At 41.7% G+C, this 24373-nt stretch overlaps 1 protein-coding gene across 2 annotated transcripts in view; it reads right to left on the reverse strand.

Moving 5' to 3' along the window:
* Window positions 1-24373, reverse strand: part of DDR2 (discoidin domain receptor tyrosine kinase 2) — a 137471-nt gene that overhangs the window by 31608 nt on the left and 81490 nt on the right. Inside the window, exons 3-5 of one of the 2 annotated variants that reach the window (XM_030824042.1) lie at window positions 2242-2344; window positions 603-834; window positions 155-302 (exon numbers count right to left, since the gene is read on the reverse strand). In XM_030824042.1, the coding sequence (XP_030679902.1) occupies window positions 155-302; window positions 603-834; window positions 2242-2344 (483 nt within the window). Of the gene's footprint in view, window positions 1-154; window positions 303-602; window positions 835-2241; window positions 2349-24373 lie in introns of those variants that run through there. The other variant, XM_030824041.1, reaches the window with a different exon arrangement.

A 24373-nucleotide genomic window follows, 5' to 3' on the forward strand; every position in this document is an offset into this window, starting at 1 on the left:
GGTTAATGAGCAATGCTTCTGTCTCTATTCTTCCCAAGAGGGAATCACCATTCCAGGAGTAACTGATCCCATCCCTTTCTGATTTGATTGCCTTGATTTCCCAGAAGTTGGAGTTTTTAATAAAGTCTATAGGCTTCCTGGGCTAGTGACCTACCTAGCCAGACACAGCCGTAAAGCTCCACCCTCATGCACACATTCATGGAGTGGTCGGTGACTGGAATGAACCGGACAAATCTGGCCACAATGGGCGGCTCCAAGTCCTTTAGGAAAATGTCATAGGGGTTACTATTTCCATCCAGCACCTGAGGATAGAGAAGAGAACGAGCGAAGAGGTGGTATTAAATCATGCTCACTTTTCTTCACCCCACCACCTTTTTGATGGACTCTCTCTTCTTAATTCGAGGAGCAGAATGCACCAACTCTGCTTTCCCCACAGCTTTGATATTCCTTCCCTGCCTCCCTCACCCTGGTTCACACATTCACAAGGGCATGCCTGGTCTGTGGACACACATACCCACACAGACAACCTGTACCCTTCTTCTCCTAGCCTAAGTCAAAATATGGTCTTGGACATCCAGGGTCTGGATGTCTCTTCTTTCTACCTGTTTCCCATGACGGTTCCGCCAAGAGATCCAGCGAGTGCCATCCCGACTGTAATTGATCTTGTACATGGGGGCAAACTCGATGCCATGACCCCCTGCATGGCGCCCCTGGGTCCCCACCAGAGTGATAAAATGGAGGGTGTGCAAGTCAATCTGCAGAAACTCCTTCAGGTCATCAGGTTCCACTGGAATCTCAGGGCACCAGGCTCCATCCCCTTCTTCTGAGTCCAGCCTTGAGAGGTGAGGGTTGGGGAGAGAGGGAGCAACCATGAAACCACAGAGCTATTTACTGGTTCACAGGCAAGAAGCTGCCCTGTACTGAGGGGAGAGAGCAGGCTGCCCAGTCCTTATAAACATTTTGGGTTCTTGCCACAGTTTTCACTGCCACCACAGTACCCATTTGTGGTCAGATCCCTTTCCCTGGAGACCCTGAAAGACAGTGAGCTGAGGCCTTCAGATCACACAGAGCCTTCACTCCCCATCCTGATTTAGAGGTCTAAAGAGAAATAAAACTCTTCCTAGTCTCTGTTCCCCCATGAGTCATTTCATATCTCCCTTCCCTCTTTCAAATTCAGCCTAACAAAGCTAGCCACCATTTGCTTGGACATCAAGTTATGGCAATAGGGAGGAGGGATAGTAGGGTCTCCAGTGTGGATTATGCAATGCAGTAGGATGGGCATTGCAGACCAGCAAGGAGCCATAGAAACACATGGGGAGTATGAGGGGGAAGAGCACGTCAAGGAAGTAGTAAATAATCTGGTTTCATTTTATTACCTTCAGGCTGAGCTACCACTGAGCGAAATTGTGAAATTATTATAAAGTTTACTTTGAGAACCTCCTACCCCTTTTCCTCTCCCCTGGATTGCTCCCTTTTCTCACAAATATTACCCATTCATTTGTTGCTCCCTTCCAATTCCACCAACCATCACTCTAGTCTTTCTTACACTAAGAAATTATGAGGAAGGTTCATCAGGATTGCTTTTCTTATGGATAATTCCATTTCAATAAAATCAATACTTCACACCAAAATAATTAGATTCCAGGTAGAGTATTGGGTCCAACCAGTAGAGCAGTAGGGGGGCTTATTGATGTACAAGACCCCTGAAATCAATCACCCCAGGAAACTGCCACACTCTCCCTGTGGGCAAGGATGGCCCTTCTATGTGAGAGATCCTTGAGAGAGGGGGAAAACTTGTTAGAGGCCTCAGTGTCTTGATGCTTTGCAGTGAGTGATGTTTCATAGACCCACTGAGAAGAGGAGTGGATGCTAACTCCCAGTGTCCTACATAATCTGCACCTTCCCATAGCTGCCACTATTGCCTGCCTCCTGCAGCAGCTCACAATGAGAAAGTCAGGGAAAGCAAATCCACTTCCTATCAATGAACCCATTCACTGTCGGTAATGTGGCCCTGGGGCCTCTGTGGTTGAGATGGGGCTGCCAGACCAGTACATGTGGCTAAGCCCTGAATTCTCTCCCTGAAAACATACAGAGCAGGACAGGCCCATTTGCTGTCTGTCCTTCATTCTCAACAGTTCCTGCCAATAACACCACCTTCCCCAGCCCCTAGGATCAGGAATCTGTGCCCAGGAAATCTGCCCAACCCCAGAACATGGGCTTTCTTGATGTAACCATCCTCACCTTCCATATTTGGCAGCTGTGGACTCTGACCACTGACTGGAAGCTGTGATGTCCTCATCTGGAATCTGGCCTCCTGACATGCCCAGAGGATAGCGGCATATAGCTAGACCAAGAGAAACCAAAGAGAAGAGAGAGGACATGTTTTATTTTTATTTCCAGAGCCCCCTAGGAAGAATATCACTGAATATTGAACAAGGAATAAGAGAATTTACATCTTCCTAGATTCCTCTATGGCCCCAGTTTGACCACCTTGATTCTATCTGACTTGCCTTCCTGGCCCTGACTCCAAATACAATTTGGGCCTCCAAGATTTGACCCCCAGCAAAATCTATATTTTGGTTCAAACTCTGAAAATCAATGTAATGTGCCAATTTATGCTTTGTACTTGGTAATAACCCCAGTGGCCCATCCCATTCTCTTATTAGCAGATGTTCACCTCTAATCAATTTCCTAACAGGAGTGGGGAGCCCTCATTTTCACCAGGCACCTTTATGATACAAAGAACTATTCTTTTAAGTAGTTAATTGCATGAAAACTATAAAGCTAACTACACACTCGCCTACGAAGGGATCGAACATACATTTTTGGCCCTGGTTAGAATTATGTTCTGGCTCCTGGCTAGAAACAATAACTTCTGGATACAGACTTCCACTTTCAACCAAAGACAGAGTAACAGAGACCAGATTTGCTCTCCAGTGTGAAACAACCAAAAAGGACAAAATATATGAAATATTAAGTTTTAAGATAATGAGCATCTGACAACAAAGGACAACAATCTGAGAGTCAGGAAACAAAAAAGTTGAGCCCTACGGTGGCATCAGCTTACTGGCATGAAAGTGTGTCCAGGATACAACACAATGAGTGGGAACTCAGGCAGAGCCTGGAAAATTTCCTGAGTTGAGGAGACAAAAATGGGAGTCCAGAGAAGTAAAGGAAGCTAGAGTCTCAGGACACTGGGCTGCCAGATACAATACAGTACACCTAGTTAAATTTGAATTTCAGATAAGCAACAAAATGGTTTTTTTCTTTTTTCTTTTTTTTAAATTATACTTTAAGTTCTAGGGTACATGTGCACAACGTGCAGGTTTGTCGCATATGTATACATGTGCCATGTTGGTGTGCTGCACCCATAAACTCGTCATTTACAATAGGTATTTCTCTTCATGCCATTCCTCCCCCCTACCCCCACCCCACGACAGGCCCCAGTGTGTGATGTTCTCCACCCTGTGTCCAGGTGTTCTCACTGTTCAATTCCCACCCATGAGTGAGAACATGCAGTGCTTGGCCTTCTGTCCTTGCGCTAGTTTGTTCAGAATGATGGTTTCTACCTTTTCCATGTCCCTACAAAGGACATGAACTCATCCTTTTTTATGGCTGCATAGTATTCCATGGTGTATATGTGCCACATTTTCTTAATCCAGTCTATCATTGATGGACATTTGGGTTGATTCCAAGTCTTTGCTATTGTGAATTGTGCCTCAATAAACATACGTGTGCATGTGTCTTTACAGTAGCATGATTTATAATCCTTTGGGTATATACCCAGTAATGGGATGGCTGGGTCAAATGGTATTTCTAGTTCTAGATCTTTAAGGAATCACCACGCTGTCTTCCACAATGGTTGAACTAGTTTACAGTCCCACCAACAGTATAAAAGCATTCCTATTTCTCCACATCCTCTCCAGCACCTGTTGTTTCCTGACTTTTTAATGATGGCCATTCTAACTGGTGTGAGATGGTATTTCATTGTGGTTTTGATTTGCATTTCTCTGATGACCAGTGGTGATGAGCATTTTTTCATGTGTCTGTTGCTGCATAAATGTCTTCTTTTGAGAAGTGTCTGTTCATATTCTTTGCCCACTTTTTGATGGGGTTGTTTGATTTTTTTTCTTATAAATTTGCTTAAGTTCTTTGTAGATTCTGGATATTAGCCCTTTGTCAGATGGGTAGATTGCAAAAATTTTCTCCCACTCTGTAGGTTGCCTGTTCACTCTGATGATAGTTTCCTTTGCTTTGCAGCTCTTTAGTTTAATTAGATCTCATTTGTCAATTTTGGCTTTTGTTGCTGTTGCTTTTGGTGTTTTAGTCATGAAGCCCTTTCCATGCCTATGTCCTGAATGGTATTGCCTAGGTTTTCTTCTGGGGTTTTTATGGTTTTGAGTCTAACTTTTAAGTCTTTAATCCATCTTGGATTAATTTTTGTATAAGGTGTAAGGAAGGGATCCAGTTTCAGCTTTCTACATATGGCTAGCCAGTTTTCCCAGCATCGTTTATTAAATAGGGAATCCTTTCTCCATTGCTTGTTTTTGTCAGGTTTTTCAAAGATCAGATGGTTGTAATGTGTGGTATTATTTCTGAGGGCTCTGTTCCATTCCATTGGTCTATATCTCTGTTTTGGTACCAGTACCATGCTGTTTTGGTTACTGTAGCCTTGTAGTATAGTTTGAAGTCAGGTAGTGTGATGCCTCCAGTTTTGTTCTTTTGGCTTAGGATTGTCTCGGCAATGTGGGCCCTAATTGGGTTCCATATGAACTTTAAAGTAGTTTTTTCCAATTCTGTGAAGAAAGTCATTGGTAGCTTGATGGGGGTGGCATTGAATCTATAAATTACTTTGGGTAGTATGGCCATTTTCACAATATTGATTCTTCCTATCCATGAGCATGGAATGTTCTTTGATTTGTTTGTGTCCTCTTTTATTTCCTTGAGCAGTGGTTTGTAGTTCTCCTTGAAGAGATCCTTCGTGTCCCTTCTAAGTTGGATTCCTAGTTATTTTATTCTCTTTGAAGCAATTGTGAATGGGAGTTCACTCATGATTTGGCTCTCTGTTTGTTTGTTATTGTTGTATAAGAATGCTTGTGATTTTTGTACATTGATTTTGTATCCTGAGACTTTGCTGAAGTTGCTTATCAGCTTAAGGAGATTTGGGGCTGAGAAGATGGGGTTTTCTAGATATACAATCATGTCATCTGCAAACAGGGACAATTTGACTTCCTCTTTTCTTAATTGAATACACTTTATTTCTTTCTCCTGCCTGATTGCCCTGGCAAGAACTTCCAACACTATGTTGAATAGGAGTGGTGAGAGAGGGCATCCCTGTCTTGTACCAGTTTTCAAAGGGAATGCTTCCAGTTTTTGCCCATTCAGTATGATATTGGCTGTGGGTTTGTCACAAATAGTTCTTACCATCAATACCTAGTTTATTGAGAGTTTTTAGCATGAAGCCTGTTGAATTTTGTTGAAGGTCTTTTCTGCATCTATTGAGATAATCATGTGGTTTTTGTCTTTGGTTCTGTTTATATGACAGATTATGTTTATTGATTTGCACATGTTGAACCAGCCTTGCATCCCATGGATGAAGCCAACTTGATCATGGTGGATAAGCTTTTTGATGTGCTGCTGGATTCGGTTTGCCATTATTTTATTGAGGATTTTTGCATTGATGTTCATCAGGGATATTGGTCTAAAATTCTCTTTTTCTTGTTGTGTCTCTGCCAGGCTTTGGTATCAGGATGATGCTGACCTCATAAAATGAGTTAGGGAGGATTCGCTCTATTGCTATTGATTGGAATAGCTTCAGAAAGAATGGTACCAGCTCCTCTTTGGACCTCTGGTAGAATTCGGCTGTGAATCTGTCTGGTCCTGGCTTTTTTTGATTGGTAGGCTATTAATTATTGCCTCAATTTCATAGCCTGTTATTGGTCTATTCAGGGATTCGACTTCTTCCTGGTTTAGTCTTGGGAGAGTGTATGTGTCGAGGAATTTATCCATTTCTTCTAGATTTTCTAGTTTATTTGTGTAGAGGTGTTTACAGTGTTCTCTGATGATAGTTTGTATTTCTGTGGGATCGGTGGTGATAACCCCTTTATCGTTTTTTATTGTGTCATTTGATTCTTCTCTCTTTTCTTCTTTATTAGTCTTACTAGTGGTCTATCAATTTTGTTGATCTTTTCAAAAAACCGGCTCCTGGATTCATTGATTTTTTTGAATGGTTTTTTGTGTCTCTATCTCCTTCAATTCTGCTCTGATCTTAGTTATTTCTTGCCTTCTGCTGACTTTTGAATGTGTTTGCTCTTGCTTCTCTAGTTCTTTTAATTGTGATGTTAGGGTGTCGATTTTAGATCTTTCCTGCTTTCTCTTGTGGGCATTTAGTGCTATAAACTTCCCTCTACACATTGCTTTAAATGTGTCTCAGAGATTCTGGTATGTTGTGTCTTTGTTCTCATTGATTTCAAAGAACATCTTTATTTCCGCCTTCATTTCGTTATGTACCCAGTAGTCAATCAGGAGCAGGTTGTTCAGTTTCCATGTAGTTGTGTGGTTTTGAGTGAGTTTCTTAATCCTGAGTTCTAATTTGATTGCACTGTGGTCTGAGAAAGAGTTTGTTATAGTTTCTGTTCTTTTACATTCGCTGAGGAATGCTTTACTTCCAACCATGTGGTCAATTTTGGAATAAGTGCGATGTGGTGCTGAGAAGAATGTGTATGCTGTTGATTTGGGGTGGAGAGTTCTGTAGAAGTCTATTAGGTCCACTTGGTGAAGAGCTGAGTTCAAGTCCTGGATATCCTTGTTAACTTTCTGTCTCATTGATCTGTCTAATGTTGACAGTGGGGTGTTAAAGTCTCCCATTGTTATTGTGTGGGAGTCTAAGTCTCTTTGTTTGTAGGTCTCTAAGGACTTGCTTTATGAATCTGGGTGCTCCTGTATTGGGTGCATATATATTTAGGATAGTTAGCTCTTCTTGATGAATTGATCCCTTTACCATTATGTAATGGCCTTCTTTGTCTCTTTTGATCTTTGTTGGTTTAAAGTCTGTTTTATCAGAGACTAGGATTGCAACCCCTGCTTTTTTGTTTTCCATTTGCTTGGTAGATCTTCCTCCATCCCATTATTTTGAGCCTATGTGTGTCTCTACAAGAGAGGTTAGTCTCCTGAATACAGCACACTGATGGGTCTTCACTCTTTATCCAATTTGCCAGTCTGTGTCTTTTAACTGGAGCACTTAACCCATTTACATTTAAGGTTAATATTGTTATGTGTGAATTTGATCCTGTCATCATGATGTTAGCTGGTTATTTTGCTCATTAGTTGATGCAGTTTCTTCCTAGCCTCAATGGTCTTTACCACTTGGCATGTTTTTGCGGTGGCTGATACTGGTTGTTCTTTCCCTGTTTAGTGCCTCCTTCAGGAGCTCTTGTAAGGAAGGCCTGGTAGTGACAAAATCTCTCAGCATTTGTTTGTCTGTAAAGGATTTTATTTCTCCTTCACTTATGAAGCTTAGTTTGGCTGGATATGAAATTCTGGGTTAAAAATTCTTTTCTTTAACAATGTTGAATATTGGCCTCTACTCTCTTCTGGCTTGTAGAGTTTCTGCTGAGAGATTCGCTGTTAGGCTGATGGGCTTCCCTTTGTGGGTAACCCGACCTTTCTCTCTGGCTGCCCTTAACATTTTTTCCTTCATTTCAACCTTGGTGAATCTGACAATTATGTGTCTTGGGGTTGCTCTTCTCAAGGAGTATCTTTGTTGCGTTCTCTGTATTTCTTGAATTTGAATATTGGCCTGCCTTGCTAGGTTGGTGAAGTTCTCCTGGATAATATCCTGCAGAGTGTTTTCCAACTTGGTTTCATTCTCCCTGTCACTTTCAGGTACAACAATCAGATGTAGATTTGGTCTTTTCACATAGTCCTGTATTTCTTGGAGGCTTTGTTCATTTCTTTTTACTCTTTTTTCTCTAAACTTCTCTTCTCACTTCATTTCATTCACTTGATCTTCCACTTGATTGAATTGGCTACTGAAGCTTGTGCATGCATCACGGAGTTCTCGTGCCATGGTTTTCAGCTCCATCAGGTCATTTAAGGTCTTCTCTACACTGTTTATTCTAGTTAGCCATTCATCTAATCTTTTTTCAAGGTTTTTAGCTTCTTTGCAATGGGTTTGAACATCCTCCTTTAGCTTGGAGAAGTTTGTTATTACCAATAGTTTGAAGCCTACTTCTGTCATCTCATCAAAGTCATTCTCCGTCCAGCTTTGTTCTATTGCTGGTGAGGAGCTGTGTTTCTTTGGAAGAGAAGAGGCGCTCTGATTTTTAGAATGTTCAGCTTTCCTGCTCTGGTTTCTCCCCATCTTTGTGGTTTTGTCTACCTTTAGTCTTTGATGATGGTGACCTACAGATGGGGCTTTGGCGTGGATGTCCTTTTTGTTGATGTTGATGCTATTCCTTTCTGTTTGCTAGTTTTCCTTCTAACAGTCAGGACCCTCAGCTGCAGGTCTGTTGGAGTTTGCTGGAGGTCCACTCCAGACCCTGTTTGCCTGGGTATCACCAGTGGAGGCTGCAGAACAGCAAATATTGCAAAACAGCAAATGTTGCTGCCTGATTCTTCCTCAGGAAGCTTTGTCTCAGAGGGGTAACCAGCTGTATGAGGTATCTGTCGGCCCCTACTGGGAGGTGTCTCCCAGTTAGACTACTTGGGGCTCAGGGACCCACTTGAGGAGGCAGTCTGTCCATTCTCGGATCTCAAACTCTGTGCTCGGAGAACCACCACTCTCTTCAAAGCTGCCAGACAGGGACATTTAAGTATGCAGAAGTTTCTGCTGCCTTTTGTTCAGCTATGCCCTGCCCACAGAGGTGGAGTCTACAGAGGCAGACAGGCCTGGTTGAGCTGTGGTGGGCACCACCCAGTTCGAGCTTCCCGGCTGCTTTGTTTACCTACTCAAGCCTCAGCAATGGCAGATGCCCCTCCCCCAGCCTTGCTGCTGCCTTGCAGTCCAATCTTGGACTGCTGTGCTAGCAGTGAGCAAGGCTCCATGGGCATGGGACCCTCCAAGCCAGGCGTGGGATATAATCTCCTGGTGTGCCATTTGCTAAGACCATTGGAAAAGCGCAGTATTAGGGTGGGAGTGTCCCAATTTTCCAGGTACCATCTGTCACAGCTTCCCTTGGCTAGACCCCTTGTGCTTCCTGGGTGAGGCAATGCCCCACCCTGCTTCAGCTCACACTCCATGGGCTGCACCCACTTTCCAACAAGTCCCACTGAGATGAGCCCAGTACCTCAGCTGGAAATGCAGAAATCACCTGTCTTCTGCGCTGCTCATGCTGGGAGCTGTAGACTGGAGCTGTTCCTATTCGGCCATCTAACAAAAAGTTTTAAGGTGTAAGTATGTCCCATGCTATAAAAAATTATCGGGCATGTGAAAAAGCAGAAAAATAGAAACCATTGTAAGAATAAAAAGAACAATTGAAACAGATTCACAACTGATTGCATTTCAAAATCCCAATGACATTTGTTACAGAAATTATTTTGAAATAATTTTAAATCCTAAAACTTATATGGAACCACAGAAAGTTTCAAAATAGCCAAAGCAATCTTGAAAAAGAAGAAATCAATCAGAAGTATCACACGTCCTAATTTCAAAATATTTTAGAAAGTAACTTAAAACAGTATGGTACCTGAAAAAACAGACATATAGACCAATAGAACAGAATAGAGAGCCTGGAAGTCTCTCAGGTCAACTGATCTTCAACAAGAGTGTGAAAAATATACAATGGGCAAAAAAAAAGATCTCATCAATAAATGGTGTTGGGAAAACCAGATATCCACATGCAAGATAATAAAATTAAACTATTATAATACATTGTACCCAAAAATCAACTCAAAATGGATTAAAGATTTAAACATGATATCTAAAAGTATAAAACTCCTGGAAGAAGATATAGGAAAAAAACTTAATGACATTGGTCTAAGCAACGATTTCTTGGATATGATACCAAACACAAGCAACAAAAGCAAAAACAGGCGGAACTACAATTGAACAACAACAACAAAAACTTCTGCACAGCAAAGGAAACAATGAACAAAGTGAAAAGACCTTTGGAATGGAAAATATTTGCAAACTATATCTTTGAAGGTTAATATCCAAGTTATATAGGGAACTCATACAACTTGATAGGAAACAAAAAATATGATTTTAAAGTGGTCAAAGAAGTTGAATAGACATTTCTTCAAAGAAGACATACAAATGGCCAAGTTACATGAAAAGGTGTTCAACATCACTAATCATTAGGGAAATGCAAATTAAAACCATAATGAGATATCACCTTATACATGTTAGGATGACTATCATCAACAAAATCAAAAGATAACAAATGTTGGCAAGGATGTAGAGAAATTGGAACCCTCATACACTGTTAGCAGGAATGTAAAATGATGCAATCACTATAGAAAACAGTATGGAGGCTCCTCAAAAAATTAAAAATAGAACTACCATATACTCCAGCAGTCCCACTTCTGGTATATACCCAAGAGGATCTAAATCAGCATCTTGAAGAGATATCTGCCCTTCCATATTCACTGCAGCACTGTTCACAAAAGCCAAGATACGGAAACAACACAAATGACTATCAGCAGATAAGTAGATACAGAAAATGTGGGATACACATACAATGGAATCTTATTCAGCTTTAAAAAAGAAAGATATTGGGTGGGGGGCTAGGGGAGGGATAGCATTAGGAGAAATACCTAATGTAGATGATGGTTTGATGGGTGCAGCAAACCACCATGGCACGTGTATACCTAGGTAACAAACCTGCACATTATGCACATGTACCCCAGAACTTAAAGTATAATAATAGCAATAAATAATAATTAAAAGAAGGAAAAAAGCGAAAGAAAGAAATCCTAACATTTGTGACTACATGGTTGAACCCAGTAGACATAATTCTAAGTGAAATAAACCAGCCACAGAAGGGTAAATATTGCATGATTCCACATATGTAACATATCAAAAATAGCCTAAATCAGAGAAACAAAGTAGAATGATAGTTTCCAGGAGTTGGGAGGAAGGGGAAATGGGGAATTCCTATTTGAGGGATATAAATTTCAGTTATATGAGATTAATATGTGCTAGAGATCCACTGTACAACATTGTGCCGATACTTAACGATACTGTATATTACACTTAAAAACTTGCTAAGAGAGCAGATCTCATTAAATGTTTTTACAATCATCATCATTATGAGTATCATCATAAAGAACTGACTGCATTTTAACCCTAGGCACTTCACTTGTCCCACCCTAGATCATGCCTTGCTATTCAGCAATAAAATGAACTATTGATGCATGCTACAACAACATGGATAAATTTCAAAACAATTATGCTTAGTAAAAAAACTCAGACCAAAAAACCACATACTATATGCTTCCATTTATATGTAACTTTAGAAAACAAAAACAAGTTAATCTATAGTGACAGAAAGAGATCAGCTGTTTCCTAGGGGAAGGAGGAGTGGCCAGAGGAATCATAAAGGAACACAAGCAACTTTTGGCAGTGATGGATGTGGTCATTATCTTGATTATGGTGATGATTTCACGGGTTTATATGTAAGTCAAAACTGGTCACTTGCGCATTTTTAATGTGTGCAGTCTACTGTGTGTCAATTGTACTTCAATAAAACTGTTTTTGAAATAATCTCTGGAGCAAGATAATTTTGAAGATTTTTGTGTATTATCACTTCCATTTCAAAGCCTGTAGCCAGGCCTTTATGTTCATTCACCCTGGGGGACATTTATGTTTACAGGGAAGAAAAAAGAAACTACATGAAGACAAAGAACTTCCTAGAAAGCCTGCCCTCAGAAAGGGACTGCAGAGTGGAGTAGAGGTGGCAGGGAGAAAGGCGAGACTTCTCTCAGCTTGGAGGGGTCAGAGAGAGGCAAATTATAGTACTAATAGGTACCAAGCCCCATTCCCAGGAAGTGCCCTGGAGAAGTAGCAAAAATCAAGGGAAAAAGGTTTCACGTGAGCATAATGCCCAGGCTTGGCACAGAAACAGCCGAACTAATGTAGTTCCCTAAGGAACATCATGGGCTTGAAGAATGAGGATATCTACTACAACCATGAAGAACTGAAGGCAAGAGGGCCCTTCTGCCTGTATCATACTAAGGAGAGCTCCTCGAGTCTTATCTCACCCTAAGAAAGGGAAAGATAGCTTTAGGCCAAGGATTAGCTGATACTGCCAGAAACTGCAATTAACCAAAATCATATGCAGGAAGTTTTGGCAACAAACATGGCCATATACCCACAGGAACACTTCTATGTTCACCATCTGATATGGTTTGGCTGTGTCCCCACCAAGTCTCAACTTGAATTGTATCTCCCAGAGTTCCCACATGTTGTGGGAGGGACCTAGGGGGAGGCAACTGAATTATGGGGGCCTGCCCGTCTTTCCCATGCTATTCTTGTAATAGTGAATAAGTCTCACGAGATCTGATGGGTTTATCAGGGGTTTCTGCTTTTGCTTCTTTCTCATTTTCTCTTGCTGCTGCCATGTAAGAAGTGCCTTTCGCCTCGTGCCATGATTCTGAGGCCTCCCCAGCTATGTGGAACTGTAAATCCAATTAAACCTCTTTTTCTTCCCAGTCTTGGGTATGTCTTTATCAGCAGCATGAAAATGGATTAATACACCATCAGATATAGTTTGGATATTTGTGCCCACCCAAATCTCATACTGAAAAGTAATCCCCAATACTGGAGGTGGGGGCTGGTGGGTGGGGGAGGAGGTAGGGTGTTTGGATCATGGGGGAGGATCTCTCATGAATGGCTTGGGCCATGCCCTTGGTGATAAGTGAGCTCTCGCTCTAAGTTCACAGGGGATCTGGTCATTTAAGAGTGTGCAGTCCCTTCCCCGCCACCCCACTCTCTCTCTCTCTGGCTCCTGCTTTCACCATGTGACATGCCTACTCCCACTTCACCATCCACAATGAATATAAGCTCCCTGAAGCCTCCCCAGAAGCCAAGCAGATGCCAATGCCATGCTTGTGCAGCCTGCAGAACTATGAGCCAATTAAGCCTCTTTTATTTTAAATTGACCAGTGTTGAGTATGTATTTATAACAATGCAAGAACAGCCTAACACACCATCCACTATGATTTCCAAGTCAGTTTTGAATCAAGAGATGAACACAGGAATGTAACATTATTTTGCCTATTCTTATCAAAAGTATAATTTCTACAGTAGAGGTAATATATGCCACAGATAATGATTATGCTTGAATCTTAAGGGCAAATCCGAACTGTTTGGGGATGAAGCAACAAATTCTCAAATTCCACTTTCTGAGAAGTGAAACTGAAGGGAAGAGTAAGGATGAGGAAATACTAACACAGGATGCTAATGGGGCCAAAATTTCCAATGGATGAGATCAATGTAGTTTTTGAAAATCACACACAGAAAATGGCCCTCTCAGGGGCCTGCTCTAATCCCTCCTCAATACTGATCTTACGTGTCGTTGAGTGTGCTAAGTGTTTTAGTCCTTGTCACCAGCGACTTAATGAATAAAGAGAGGCTTCTGGAGGCCTTTAACCTGGGCTACACGCCCAGGTCAGTTTATCAGAACACTCACAATGGCATTTAGGACCCAAGCCCAGCTACTAATAATGTAGAACTTCACTTACCCTTTGTGACTGTCACCTGTGTGTATATCTCCCTCAAGCACCTCCTGGGGAGAAGATCTAGCGTTCCAAGGCAGGCATTCCTGCATCTTCTGACTTTAGTCCATGTCATAGTGTCCCTGATTGCCATCTTGACCCTGATAATAGAATTCTTAACAATTTGCAAAGTGCTGTCCCATGGCTTACCTTTGCTTTACCCTTGCAATAACCCTATATAGTAGGCAGAGTACACACTATTACTCTCAAAATATATACAGGTTGAGTATCTCAAATCCAAAAATCTAAAATCCAAAATCTGATACTTTTTGAACACCAGCATGACGTTCAAAGGAAATGCTCATTAGAGCATTTTGGATTTTGGATTTGTGGATTTGGGATGCTCACCTGGGTAAAATGATATGATATGATATGATATGATATGATATGATATGATATGATATGATATATTCCAAAGTCCAAAAATTCTGAAATCCAAAACACTTCCGGTCCCAAGCATTTTAGATAAGGGATACTCATCCTGTATGAGGAAACCAGCAGAAGGCCCACAGCTATTAAGTAGCAGGGATTGATTTAGATCACATTCTGTATCTCTATCCAAAGTCTGTCCCAATACACCAGACTTTAACCTTTGCTTTAATCAAAAGAGTAGCCTGATGCAAGCTGTGTCTCCCAAGATTCCAGGCTGCCACAGAGGCATGTAGCTTAGTCAGAAAGCTGTTCTCTAGCGTCTTCTCTCTCTTCTGAAACCAACGCTGTGTTCAGAGTCCACTCCTGTCTCCAACCCCATTTGCTTATTGCTTTCCAAACCCATGGTTTATTTTAATTCCTTATTTATTAAATAATTCGTTAAGCAATTCATTGGCCTTGCGGGAATACAGTGGTAAACAAAACAAAGTGCCTTTTGTCACTGAGTTTACATTCTCATGTGGGGAAACAGCCAATAAAGCAAATAAATATATAATGTGAGAGAAGATGGCAAGTGCTGTGAAGAAAAATGAAGTATGCAAAAGGAATAGGCGTTCTTTTATATAAAGAAATCAAGGAAGTCTTCTTAGATAAGGTGACTTGGAGCAGAGACCTGAGTGAAGGAAGACAGCAACCAGGTGACTCTTGCGCAGATGATGGTTTATGCAAGGGGAACAGCAAATGCAAAGGTAAACTTGAGGAAAGAGTGTGCTTGTTGTGGAGGTGGTTTGAGGTACAGCAAGGAGGCAGTTTACCCAAAGTGAAAAAACTAGTTAAAGTTATTATGCTAGCATTCTCCTTTTCCAATGTAATGAACTTGTACTCAACAAAAGCAAGCATTTTGGGGGGACGATAGGGCCAATTACAATGAATGCCTCCTTCCTCTGAGTTCTCACATTTTAAATATCTTTCTTATACTATTAGATACATATTGCTTTGTAATGTACCATGTGTGAGTCCTATCTTCCCTGCAGGTGGCAAAATTTTGAGGGGAATAAAGCACTGTATCTTATTCATTTTTATTTCTCAGTGCATATTGGGGAGAAAATAGGTATTCAAAGATATTTATTAAAAAAAGAGGTAAACTTTAGAGATAGATGTAAATATAACATTGAGTAAAATACAGACTCCCTCCAAAGCTCATCCTCCAGTCTTTTTTTTTTTTTTTCAGGCTCCATTCTTTCAATGACTCAAGCCAAAAATCTTGAGGCCATTGTTGACTCCTTCAGTACCCTGTATTCAGTCCATCCACTGAGAGAAGATTCTACTGGCTACCCTAAAAATATTACCATATCCCACCTACACCTCCTACTTCTCACATATTTTACTACCATAATAAGCTAATTCACTGTCTTCCATTGCCAGGAATAGTGCAATAATTTCCTAACTGGTGTCCCTTTGTCCACCTTTTCCCATGTATCTTTTAGAATGTAAGTCAGATCCTGAAACTCTTCTGCTCACACTATTCACAATAGCAAAGATATTAAATCAGCCTAGGTGCCCATCAATAGTGGATTGGATAAAGAAATTGTGGGCCAGGCATGGTGGCTCATGCCTGTAATCCCAGCACTTTGGGCAGCCCAGGTGGGTGGATCACTTGAGGTCAGGAGTTTGAGACCAGACTGGCCAACATAGTGAAACCCTGTCTCCATCAAAAATACAAAAATTAGCCAGGCATGGCGGTGTGCCCATGTAATCCCAGTTACTCAGGAGGCTGAAGCAGGAAAATTGCTTGAATCTGGGACGCGGAGGTGCAGTGACCACACCACTGCACTCCAGCCTGGGCGACAGAGACTCCATCTAAAAAAAAAAAAAAAAAAAAAAAAAAAAGAAAGAAAGAAAAAAAGCAAAGCAGAAAAGAAAGGAAAAGAAAATATGGTACATATACAGCATGGAATACTATGTAGTCATAAAAAAATGTAAGTCAGATCATGAAACTCTTCTGCTCACACTATTCACAATAGCAAAGACATGGAATCAGACATCCCCTGGCTGTCTTGGACCTTGTCCTTACCCCACTTTCCCTGTCAGCGACACTGGCCTCCTTGTTGTTCCTCAAACACACTAAGTATACTTCTCCTTCAGGAATTTTCATGTACTGTTAAGTATCTAATTTGGTAAAGTAAGAATCTTCACAGAGTCGAGAAAAGAGAAGTGAAATACCACACTGCCCATTCTTTCACATATTGACATCTCTGAAATCTGGATGCACTTTGCAAGCAAATAGTGTCATAGTTTAACTGGCAGTAGTTTTTTTTTCTTTCTTTCTTAGAGGCACATGAAGTAATGATGCATCTTAGAGTCATGAGTTGCTTAAATTCAGTAAAATGCAGTAATGATGACATCCATTTAGAAGCATTTACCAAGTGTCAGGCAATATGATAAGCATTTTCCACCCAATATTTCATGTTTCCCACTAATCACACATTCTACAGGTAAGTTTTAACTGCAAAGGCCATTCCTTGAGTAAATACTAACTCATCTTAGAACTTGGCTCTAAAGCCTATAATTCCACGGAACACACAACCCTTGAAAATCAAGACTTTGCATCCACTTCCGTTTCTACCACTTATACCATGTGGGATCTGAGCAAATTCCTGGCTCTCTTTGGGTCTGTTTCTTCATGTGGAAAGCAAGGGAGTTCTATTAGACTTTCTGTAAGGCAGTGGTTCCCAAAGCCAGTCCATGGACCAATAGCATTAGAAAAGCCTGGAGAGGTTTTAGAATACATGTTTGTGAGCCTCCTCTTAGAGATTTTGCTTTGGTATATCTGAAGCTGAGCCCCGTAGCCTGCATGTTTTTACAGTCCACCAGGTGACTGTGCTGCGTAGCCAGGCTCTGGAGCCACTGCTCCCAGGTCCCTTCAGCCTGGATATGTAATGATTCTCTGGGACCATGCAGGGCACCAGAGAAAGCCACACTGACAGTCCCACTGGGCTTTCATCCCTGGCTTTCATGCATCTCTAGACACTAGGCCATGAATGCAATGAGAGCCTCTGCTTCTTGGAATATCTAAAGTAAAGCAGAAATAGGGAATGCGGGTCACATGAGGTGAATCATGATATTGTTGCAAATAACTTTCCTTCTAACGTACTGCTCATTCTGAGAATGGCAACTAAGGAGTCTTATCAGAGCTACTGCTGCTGCAGCTGCTTTTATGACACATTTCAGTTAAATTATATTTCCTAGGCATAGAAACCCTTTATATTTTGTGTCCTAACTGAACCCATTCAGGAATTTTCCTATATAGCAGATGAGAAAAATGAAGCAAAAGAGAGGTGAAGTGTGTGGGATGGGAGGGTGGAGGTAGATCCACATTGCCTACTCTGCTATGTGGTGTCAAAGGAGTGCCAGTTTCCTTCCTGAAAGCTCTTTGATCTATGTACTGTGATTGCAATTCAGTTACCATTTAGAGCTGTGATCTTCAAAATATGCTTCCAGGACCAGCAGCATCAGCATCACCTGGAAACTCATTAGCAATGCTAATTATCAGTCTCCATTTGACCAATTGAATCAGAAACTCTGGTGGCGTTGCTGGAAGGGGGTAGTGAACAGTGTTTTAACCACTACTCTAGGTGACCCTAATGCAGACTCAAGCTTGAGAATAGAGGAAGTAGGGGAGGACATGAGGCTTCATTTCATGTAAATAACTTGTTACACGTGTCAGCGCTCCCCTCCTCCTTGACTCGTCCAGCTCTTCCAGCATACAGAGGGTTTAGGTCAACTGTGTGGTGGACAGCAGAGTGGCAATGACATTGATGAAAATTGGAAAGGCTCTCCCTGAGTCAACCTCTGCCTGGAGACCAACATAGAATTCTTGGAGAGGAGGAGTCCAGGAATGATAGGTAACATGTTACTCTTGACAGGAGGCAATCAAGGAATGAGAAGTAAACTTGGCCTTTGAGAATCATCCAGTCCATCAGCAAGTTCTACAAATCTTACCTCCTGCAGCTGAGTCCAGCTGTTTCTCTCCTCTATTCTTCCCAAGCAGTGCACAACCTCCACGACCTCCCATCTGAGCCTCTATAATGCCTTCTAGCTCTTCTTCGTTGTTCCTTTATCATCCCTTCTCCACACAACAGCCCAAAGTAGCTTCCTAAAACTATTCTGTCATGAACCTTCTAACAGGTTTTCATTCTTCTTAAGAAAATGTGACCCATGAGGTCCACACGATTGGGTCTCAGCCTACTCTCTGGCCTCATCTCTGGCTATTCCCTGTTCTTTGCTCTCTACCAAGCACGCTGACCTTATTTCAGTTCCCGAATGCACAAAGTATCTTCCAGCCTCAAGGTCTCTGTGCATGATGCTCCCTTTACCTGGGATGTGCATCCTCCCTCCTTCACTCACTGGCTCCTGCTCATCCTCCAGCTGTCAGCCAGTCACTCCCCCAAGGAATTCCCCCAAGTACCCAGCTAAGTTAGGAATTTCTATTATATACTCCTACAACAAACGTTTTCATTCATAACACTTTTTACACTTGTAATGTAAATAATTGTTTAATTTTGGTCTTCCCACTAAACAGTATGTGTTATGAGGGCAAGGATCATGTCTATCTTCCTCTGTTGTATCTCCAATTTCCAATAGGATGTCTGGCATTAACCAAGTGCTCAATAAACATCTATTGAAAAGTGATAAAGGAAGTGTTTTCTGTTGTTCATTCATTTTACAAGGCTTAAAAACAAAGTCCTGGGAGTTTGGTCAAGGGTAGCCTTGGCTAATGGTGTTTTAGCAGACAGCAGATACAGGAAACTTCCTTGTAAGTCTGAGTCATCACATATTTTATTGCAACCTATCTTTACCTGCATGTATTTAGTTAACAAATGTGTTTCTTTTACAAATGTGTATGTATTTATTTAATAAATAAGTTTTTGCTGTGTAACAGGTGTTCTTCTGAAGATACAGTAGTAAGCAAGACAGATAAAATAATTTGTCTCATGGATCTTACATTCCGGTAGGGGAGACAGAAAAAAGAAAATAGATTTTTCATAATCAAATAGACACAATTTGATTATGTATTTGACAGTGGCTATTACTGGCTCTTTCTATTCAGGTAGTGTGACAAAGCTATGGAAAATACTAAAACATGGTATGGGATAAAAGTGATCATGGTTTGTAGGAGAGCTCTATTAAGTAACAAACTTCAACGGAGATTTTGTTTCTCTTGTGCTTGTTTACCTCCTTGTTGAAATTGTGAGCAATTTTGAGAATAGTAATCATGTCAGATTCTTCCTTTTCCCCCTCAGTACCTGCCAACACACAGCACCCATGAGATGCTCAACACACATTTGGCAAATAAATAGATGAAAAGGCAGAGAGGGCTACAAGTATTGCACACAATCTCCAGACAACGAAAGTTAGGATGGAGGTCTAGAAATTGGGACAAAGTAATATAAGGATGAGGATAGACAATTCAGAGATAAGAACTTAGTAAATCAGCAATAGTCACACTAAGAAAATAGGCAAAGTTTCTCGGTGATTCAATATGCCCAAGGGCCTTAGAGAAAAGGCACAGGAAAATGGACAAGATGATCTTGGATGACCTTTCTCATCCTACTGAATCTTTGGAACCAGGAGAAGCCCAGGGCAACCAACGTGGCACTTCTCAGCTGTACCAGTGTGGTTTTCCCATTGAATGTGCCTATTTTGGGTAAACTCCTTCTGTGGAAGGGATCTCAGCCAATAGTCAAGACTCAGAACTGCCAAGTTGGCCCAAGCCCTAAATGTCAGGTCTCCTTGCTTTCCCCCAAGTCCACTTCCTCGTTCATCAAATCCCACCAGTCTGTCTTTGTTCTATTACGAACTGTAAAGAAGCATGAAAAAGCTGGGAATGGCAAGGGAAGCAAGAGACCCTGCAGCAAAGAAGTGTCTCCTGGTTTTTCCTGCTGAGTTGTCTTAGTGGTTTTCTGATGCTTCCGCTACCCACCAATCTCCTGGACAGAGAAGCCAACTCACTTTTCCAGTTTCCCAGAGTGGAAAACTACCAGCACAGGCTGTGGCAGGCCCAGCAGGGAGCACCAGCCCTCCAAGCTCTGGTAGGGCCTGGCAGGCAGGCTGAGGAGAAGCAGCTGCCACCAGTCCTCAGCTTCCCAAGAATTATTTTTCATACTATCCTGCCAAGGCTGAGAGCCTGAAAGGGCTGCTTGTTCCATAATGTTTACCATCTCACTACTAGCTCCAGACCATGGGCTCCCCGTCAATGAGTGTCCTATATGCAGCTTCCAGGAAAACACACACATGGTCCACATGAGGCCTGAGGTGCAGAGACCTGACACCTGGGCCTCTCTGGGCCCAGACAAGACTGACTGGGGGGCATTATTGGGGTCAGCGGTCTCAAGCCAGTCTGCAATCTAAAGGGACATCTGCAATCATAAAACTTTGGAGCCCAGAAGCAAATTTAAGAAGCCAATCCCTCTAATGTCTCCGTGTTAAATATCAGAACCTCTGAGGCCCAGAAAGGTGAACTGACTTACTCAAGTTCACACAGAGGGCTAGGGTAACCAGGACTGAAATTCAGGTCTCCTGATCCCTGGTTCTTCCTCCTCCAACCCTAGGCTACCATGGTCTAGTTCTTCCAATTTCTGAAAGGACAAGGTAGTCCAATTAAAGAAACTGTCACTGAGACCCTGCTTCCCACACGCTTCACAGAGCAGGCTGTTTCAGACTGGTCCTTTGTGCAGATCGATATTGACACAATGGGATTCCACAGGGGGGCCAAGAAAGATTATTTGGGTTTCTTTCTTTGGCCTACAGGGCTATTCTTTGGGTATAATGGTCACCCAGACCTCTTGTGCAAGTTGAAATTCCCCTTAGGAATAGACCTTTAGGACCGCAGTTTTCCTGGAAGCCCAAAATACTTTCCAGAAACAATTCTTACAGAGCCCCAGGAGAGCAGTCCCCAAGCTGTAGTGGGTTTCAGGGTACTAACATAGGGATCAGATAATGAATTCTTCTTCCTGGTTAAAAAAGTCAGTGAAACTTTCATAGTAAATAGTATCTCCTTTCCCCAATAAGAAGGTAAGTTGAAGAGAAAACTGGGTAGCTATGCAGATCAGGAGTGAAGAAGAAAACTGAGGCCACGGTTTGGAATCATGGAAAGTTTATATTAAAACTTGGCTCTGCCACTTCTGAATTATGGGACCCCACTACCAGTTACCAAACCTCTGTGAACTTCGGTTTCTTCCTCTTTAATAATTCTGCCAAGTCAAGGTTAACATAACGTATACAAAGAAGTTAGCATACTTTATAGAATGTAATGGGGCTCAATAAATGATATCTAAGAGGAGAAGAGAGAATTCTTTGTTTTAAATATTATATTCACTCTTTCTTAAACAATTAAAAGGTTTTATGACCTTAGAAAGGTTACTTAAGCTTTCAGCCTCTCAATTTCATGGTAGTAATGGCACTTGTTTATAGGAATGCCATAAGGAATATATGAGTTAATTATGTAAAGCACTTAGAGCACTAATGTTCAATAAAGTTAGGTATTATTTATTTTTTAATTATTTTTACTTTGACTCATTCAGTAAAGTTTGGAGTCAGCTTCCAAAGTTGCCTGAGATAAAAATAAACAAATAAATAAATAAGTGAAGAAATTTGGATAAAGGAAAAAGAAAATATGAACAATTAGATAAGCTAGAGCTAAGGTTAATATACCACTGGCTGATGATGGGTTTCAACTTTGGCTCTGAGCTTCCTAGAAGTCAAGTCAAAAAGTAAGACATGATTAGTTAATATGAATCACAGCGGCAACGAAGTATAAATTCACTTTTTATTAATATCTCTGTTTCTAGGTGGGATGGAGTAGCGTGCAGTAATCAGTGCTCCCTCTAAAAGTAACTGGAAGAGCTAAATAAAATTCATAAATCATCTACTTGAAGGAATCTGATTGTTTCTGAGGCAATGAGAATGCAGAGACCAAGACTTCAGAGAAGGGAGAATCTCAGAGAGGTGAGGGAACTTCTGTAGCCACTTTCGGCCATTTGCCCATTTGGAGCAGGGGCAGGAGGCTGACTCCGGGTTTGGCACTAGCAGAGGGTCGCTACGGGACAAAATTAGCAGAGTTTCTGAGGGAGACCTGGTATCTCTCGAGCATGCAGTATATCTCACTCAGCACATGTGCCAAATGCTGGGGCTGTGTGGAGGGGGAATGTAAGGAGAAGCCCTCTGAAGAGCTGAGCTGATTTTTTGAGAGTTGGACAGGACACAGATTAGAGTTCAGGACCCGGTGGGGAGAGAGAACATGTGGGAGTTTTTAAGAAGCACTGGAAGACCAAGAATTCAGGCTTATATCCTACCAGCTACCCAGAATGAAGACACTCTGCTCCGCTTTCGAGGTGGGTTTGTCCTATGCGCAAGCCCAGGGCTCCTCCATGCCAATACATTTCTCAAGTTAGCAATGCCTGTACCTAGACAGTACACATCATTGCATACTTCCTATCTTTAATATAGGTTACAGTAGCCGAAAGATTGACTTCCTCCCTTGAAATGCCAATCATAAGATGTTTACATATATTTGAATTAAATTTAACCACATTTTCCTTTATGTATAACGATCAAAATGCTCCGCTTGTAGCCTAAACGAAGACCTTAGGCACTGAGGAACAAGCATGAAGGCCTCACCCTCCCCTGCAGCCCTGGGCTGCTCTACCTCTGCAAGGAGATGGGCTCTCCCAGTTCTCTAACACTAGAAGGCTGGACCCCTGGTGCTGCACTTTAGTAGCTTCAGCCGAAGTGGCCTCGGTTCGTTATCTTCCTTCTAATTTACTCACTCCATACTCAGCATCTCATCATTTAAAAGGATGATATTCCTATGGGTTCCTTCTCAGCTTCTCAACGTCTTTCTGAGATCAAGTCTCACATGGCATCATTTAGATATTTTTTTGTTTTGTTTTCTGGAAAAATAAAAAAAACAGGGCTTGGTGTCTTACGCCATAATCCCAGCATTTTGGGAGGCCAAGGTAAGCGGATCACCTGAGGTGGGGAGTTCGAGACCAGCCTGACCAACATGGAGAAACCTTGTCCCTACTAAAAATACAAAATTAGCCAGGCGTGGTGGTGCATGCCTGTAATACCAGCTACTCCAGAGGCTGAGGCAGGAGAATCTCTTGAACCTGGGAGGCGGAGGTTGCAGTGAGCTGAGATCGCGCCATTGCACTCCAGCCTGGGTAATAAGAGTGAAACTCCGTTTTAAAAATAATTTAATAAAAATAAATAAATAAATACAGAGAAGCCTGGGAGTTTCCTTGACTTCCTTTTTCTCCCCCTCCCTCTTCTTATTCATCAAGCATTTGTTGATTGCCTATATAAGCCGAGCACTGTAATAGGTGCTGGTCATGAAGACACAAAAGATTATCACTACACCAGAGACAAAGACCAAAGTCATAAAAACCTCTGAAGCAGGAAGAAAAAAAAAGTTGCATAAATTTTTTTAACAACTCATCACCTCCTACTTAGGCTCATAAAAAAACCTCACTGATTTTAGTGTCTTAACTTCTACTTTACTGTGTATGTGTCAAAACCACTGAAAAATTCTGTGAGGGCTATCTTGCCACATCCATACTCTTCAGAGACCCACAGGCCAGGACCAAGAGCTAAGTCAACAATCACACTATTCGCTCCAGAAAAAAAATATATATATGTGTATATAGTAATGGATATGCTTGGCTTGAGCACAGGGCCTTGCATCCCTTTAGAGTTAGGGTGGCCAGAGTTCAGGACTGTTAGAAGCCCCATTGCCCAAAAGCAACTTGAGTCTGTCTTGGGGACCACAAGGGACCTTAATGGTCACTAATGGAGTTTTTTTCTCTTTCTTCCTCCTGCATCATCTGCTTGATAGAAACTGTTGTTTCATAGTGTTTATTTTCATTTTCTTCTCTTCCAAAAGTAACAAATCACAGTCTTTGATATTTGCATGTAACTTTCCAAAGCCCATTTATTTCCATTATCTCATTCAATCCCCTGCAGTAACCCTATGAAGTTCAGAGAGCAAAGTTTATGGACCCCATGTTATAAATGAGCAAAGTGAGGTGCAGAGATTTACCTAAAGTCACAAAGCTAGATAGTGACGGAGCTGGAACTAGAATCTAGATCTCTTGATCTCCATTGTCATAGTCTGTCTAGTAACCGTCTCACGTGGTCATCACAGCCTGCTACCAGCACACACACCCTGTTTATCGTGTGATCCCTAGGGTCAAGAATCACCAAGTTGGGGAAGAATCTGGACAGAGAG

The sequence above is a fragment of the Nomascus leucogenys genome, chromosome 12, assembly GCF_006542625.1.
Source record: "Nomascus leucogenys isolate Asia chromosome 12, Asia_NLE_v1, whole genome shotgun sequence".
Lineage (NCBI taxonomy): Eukaryota > Metazoa > Chordata > Mammalia > Primates > Hylobatidae > Nomascus > Nomascus leucogenys.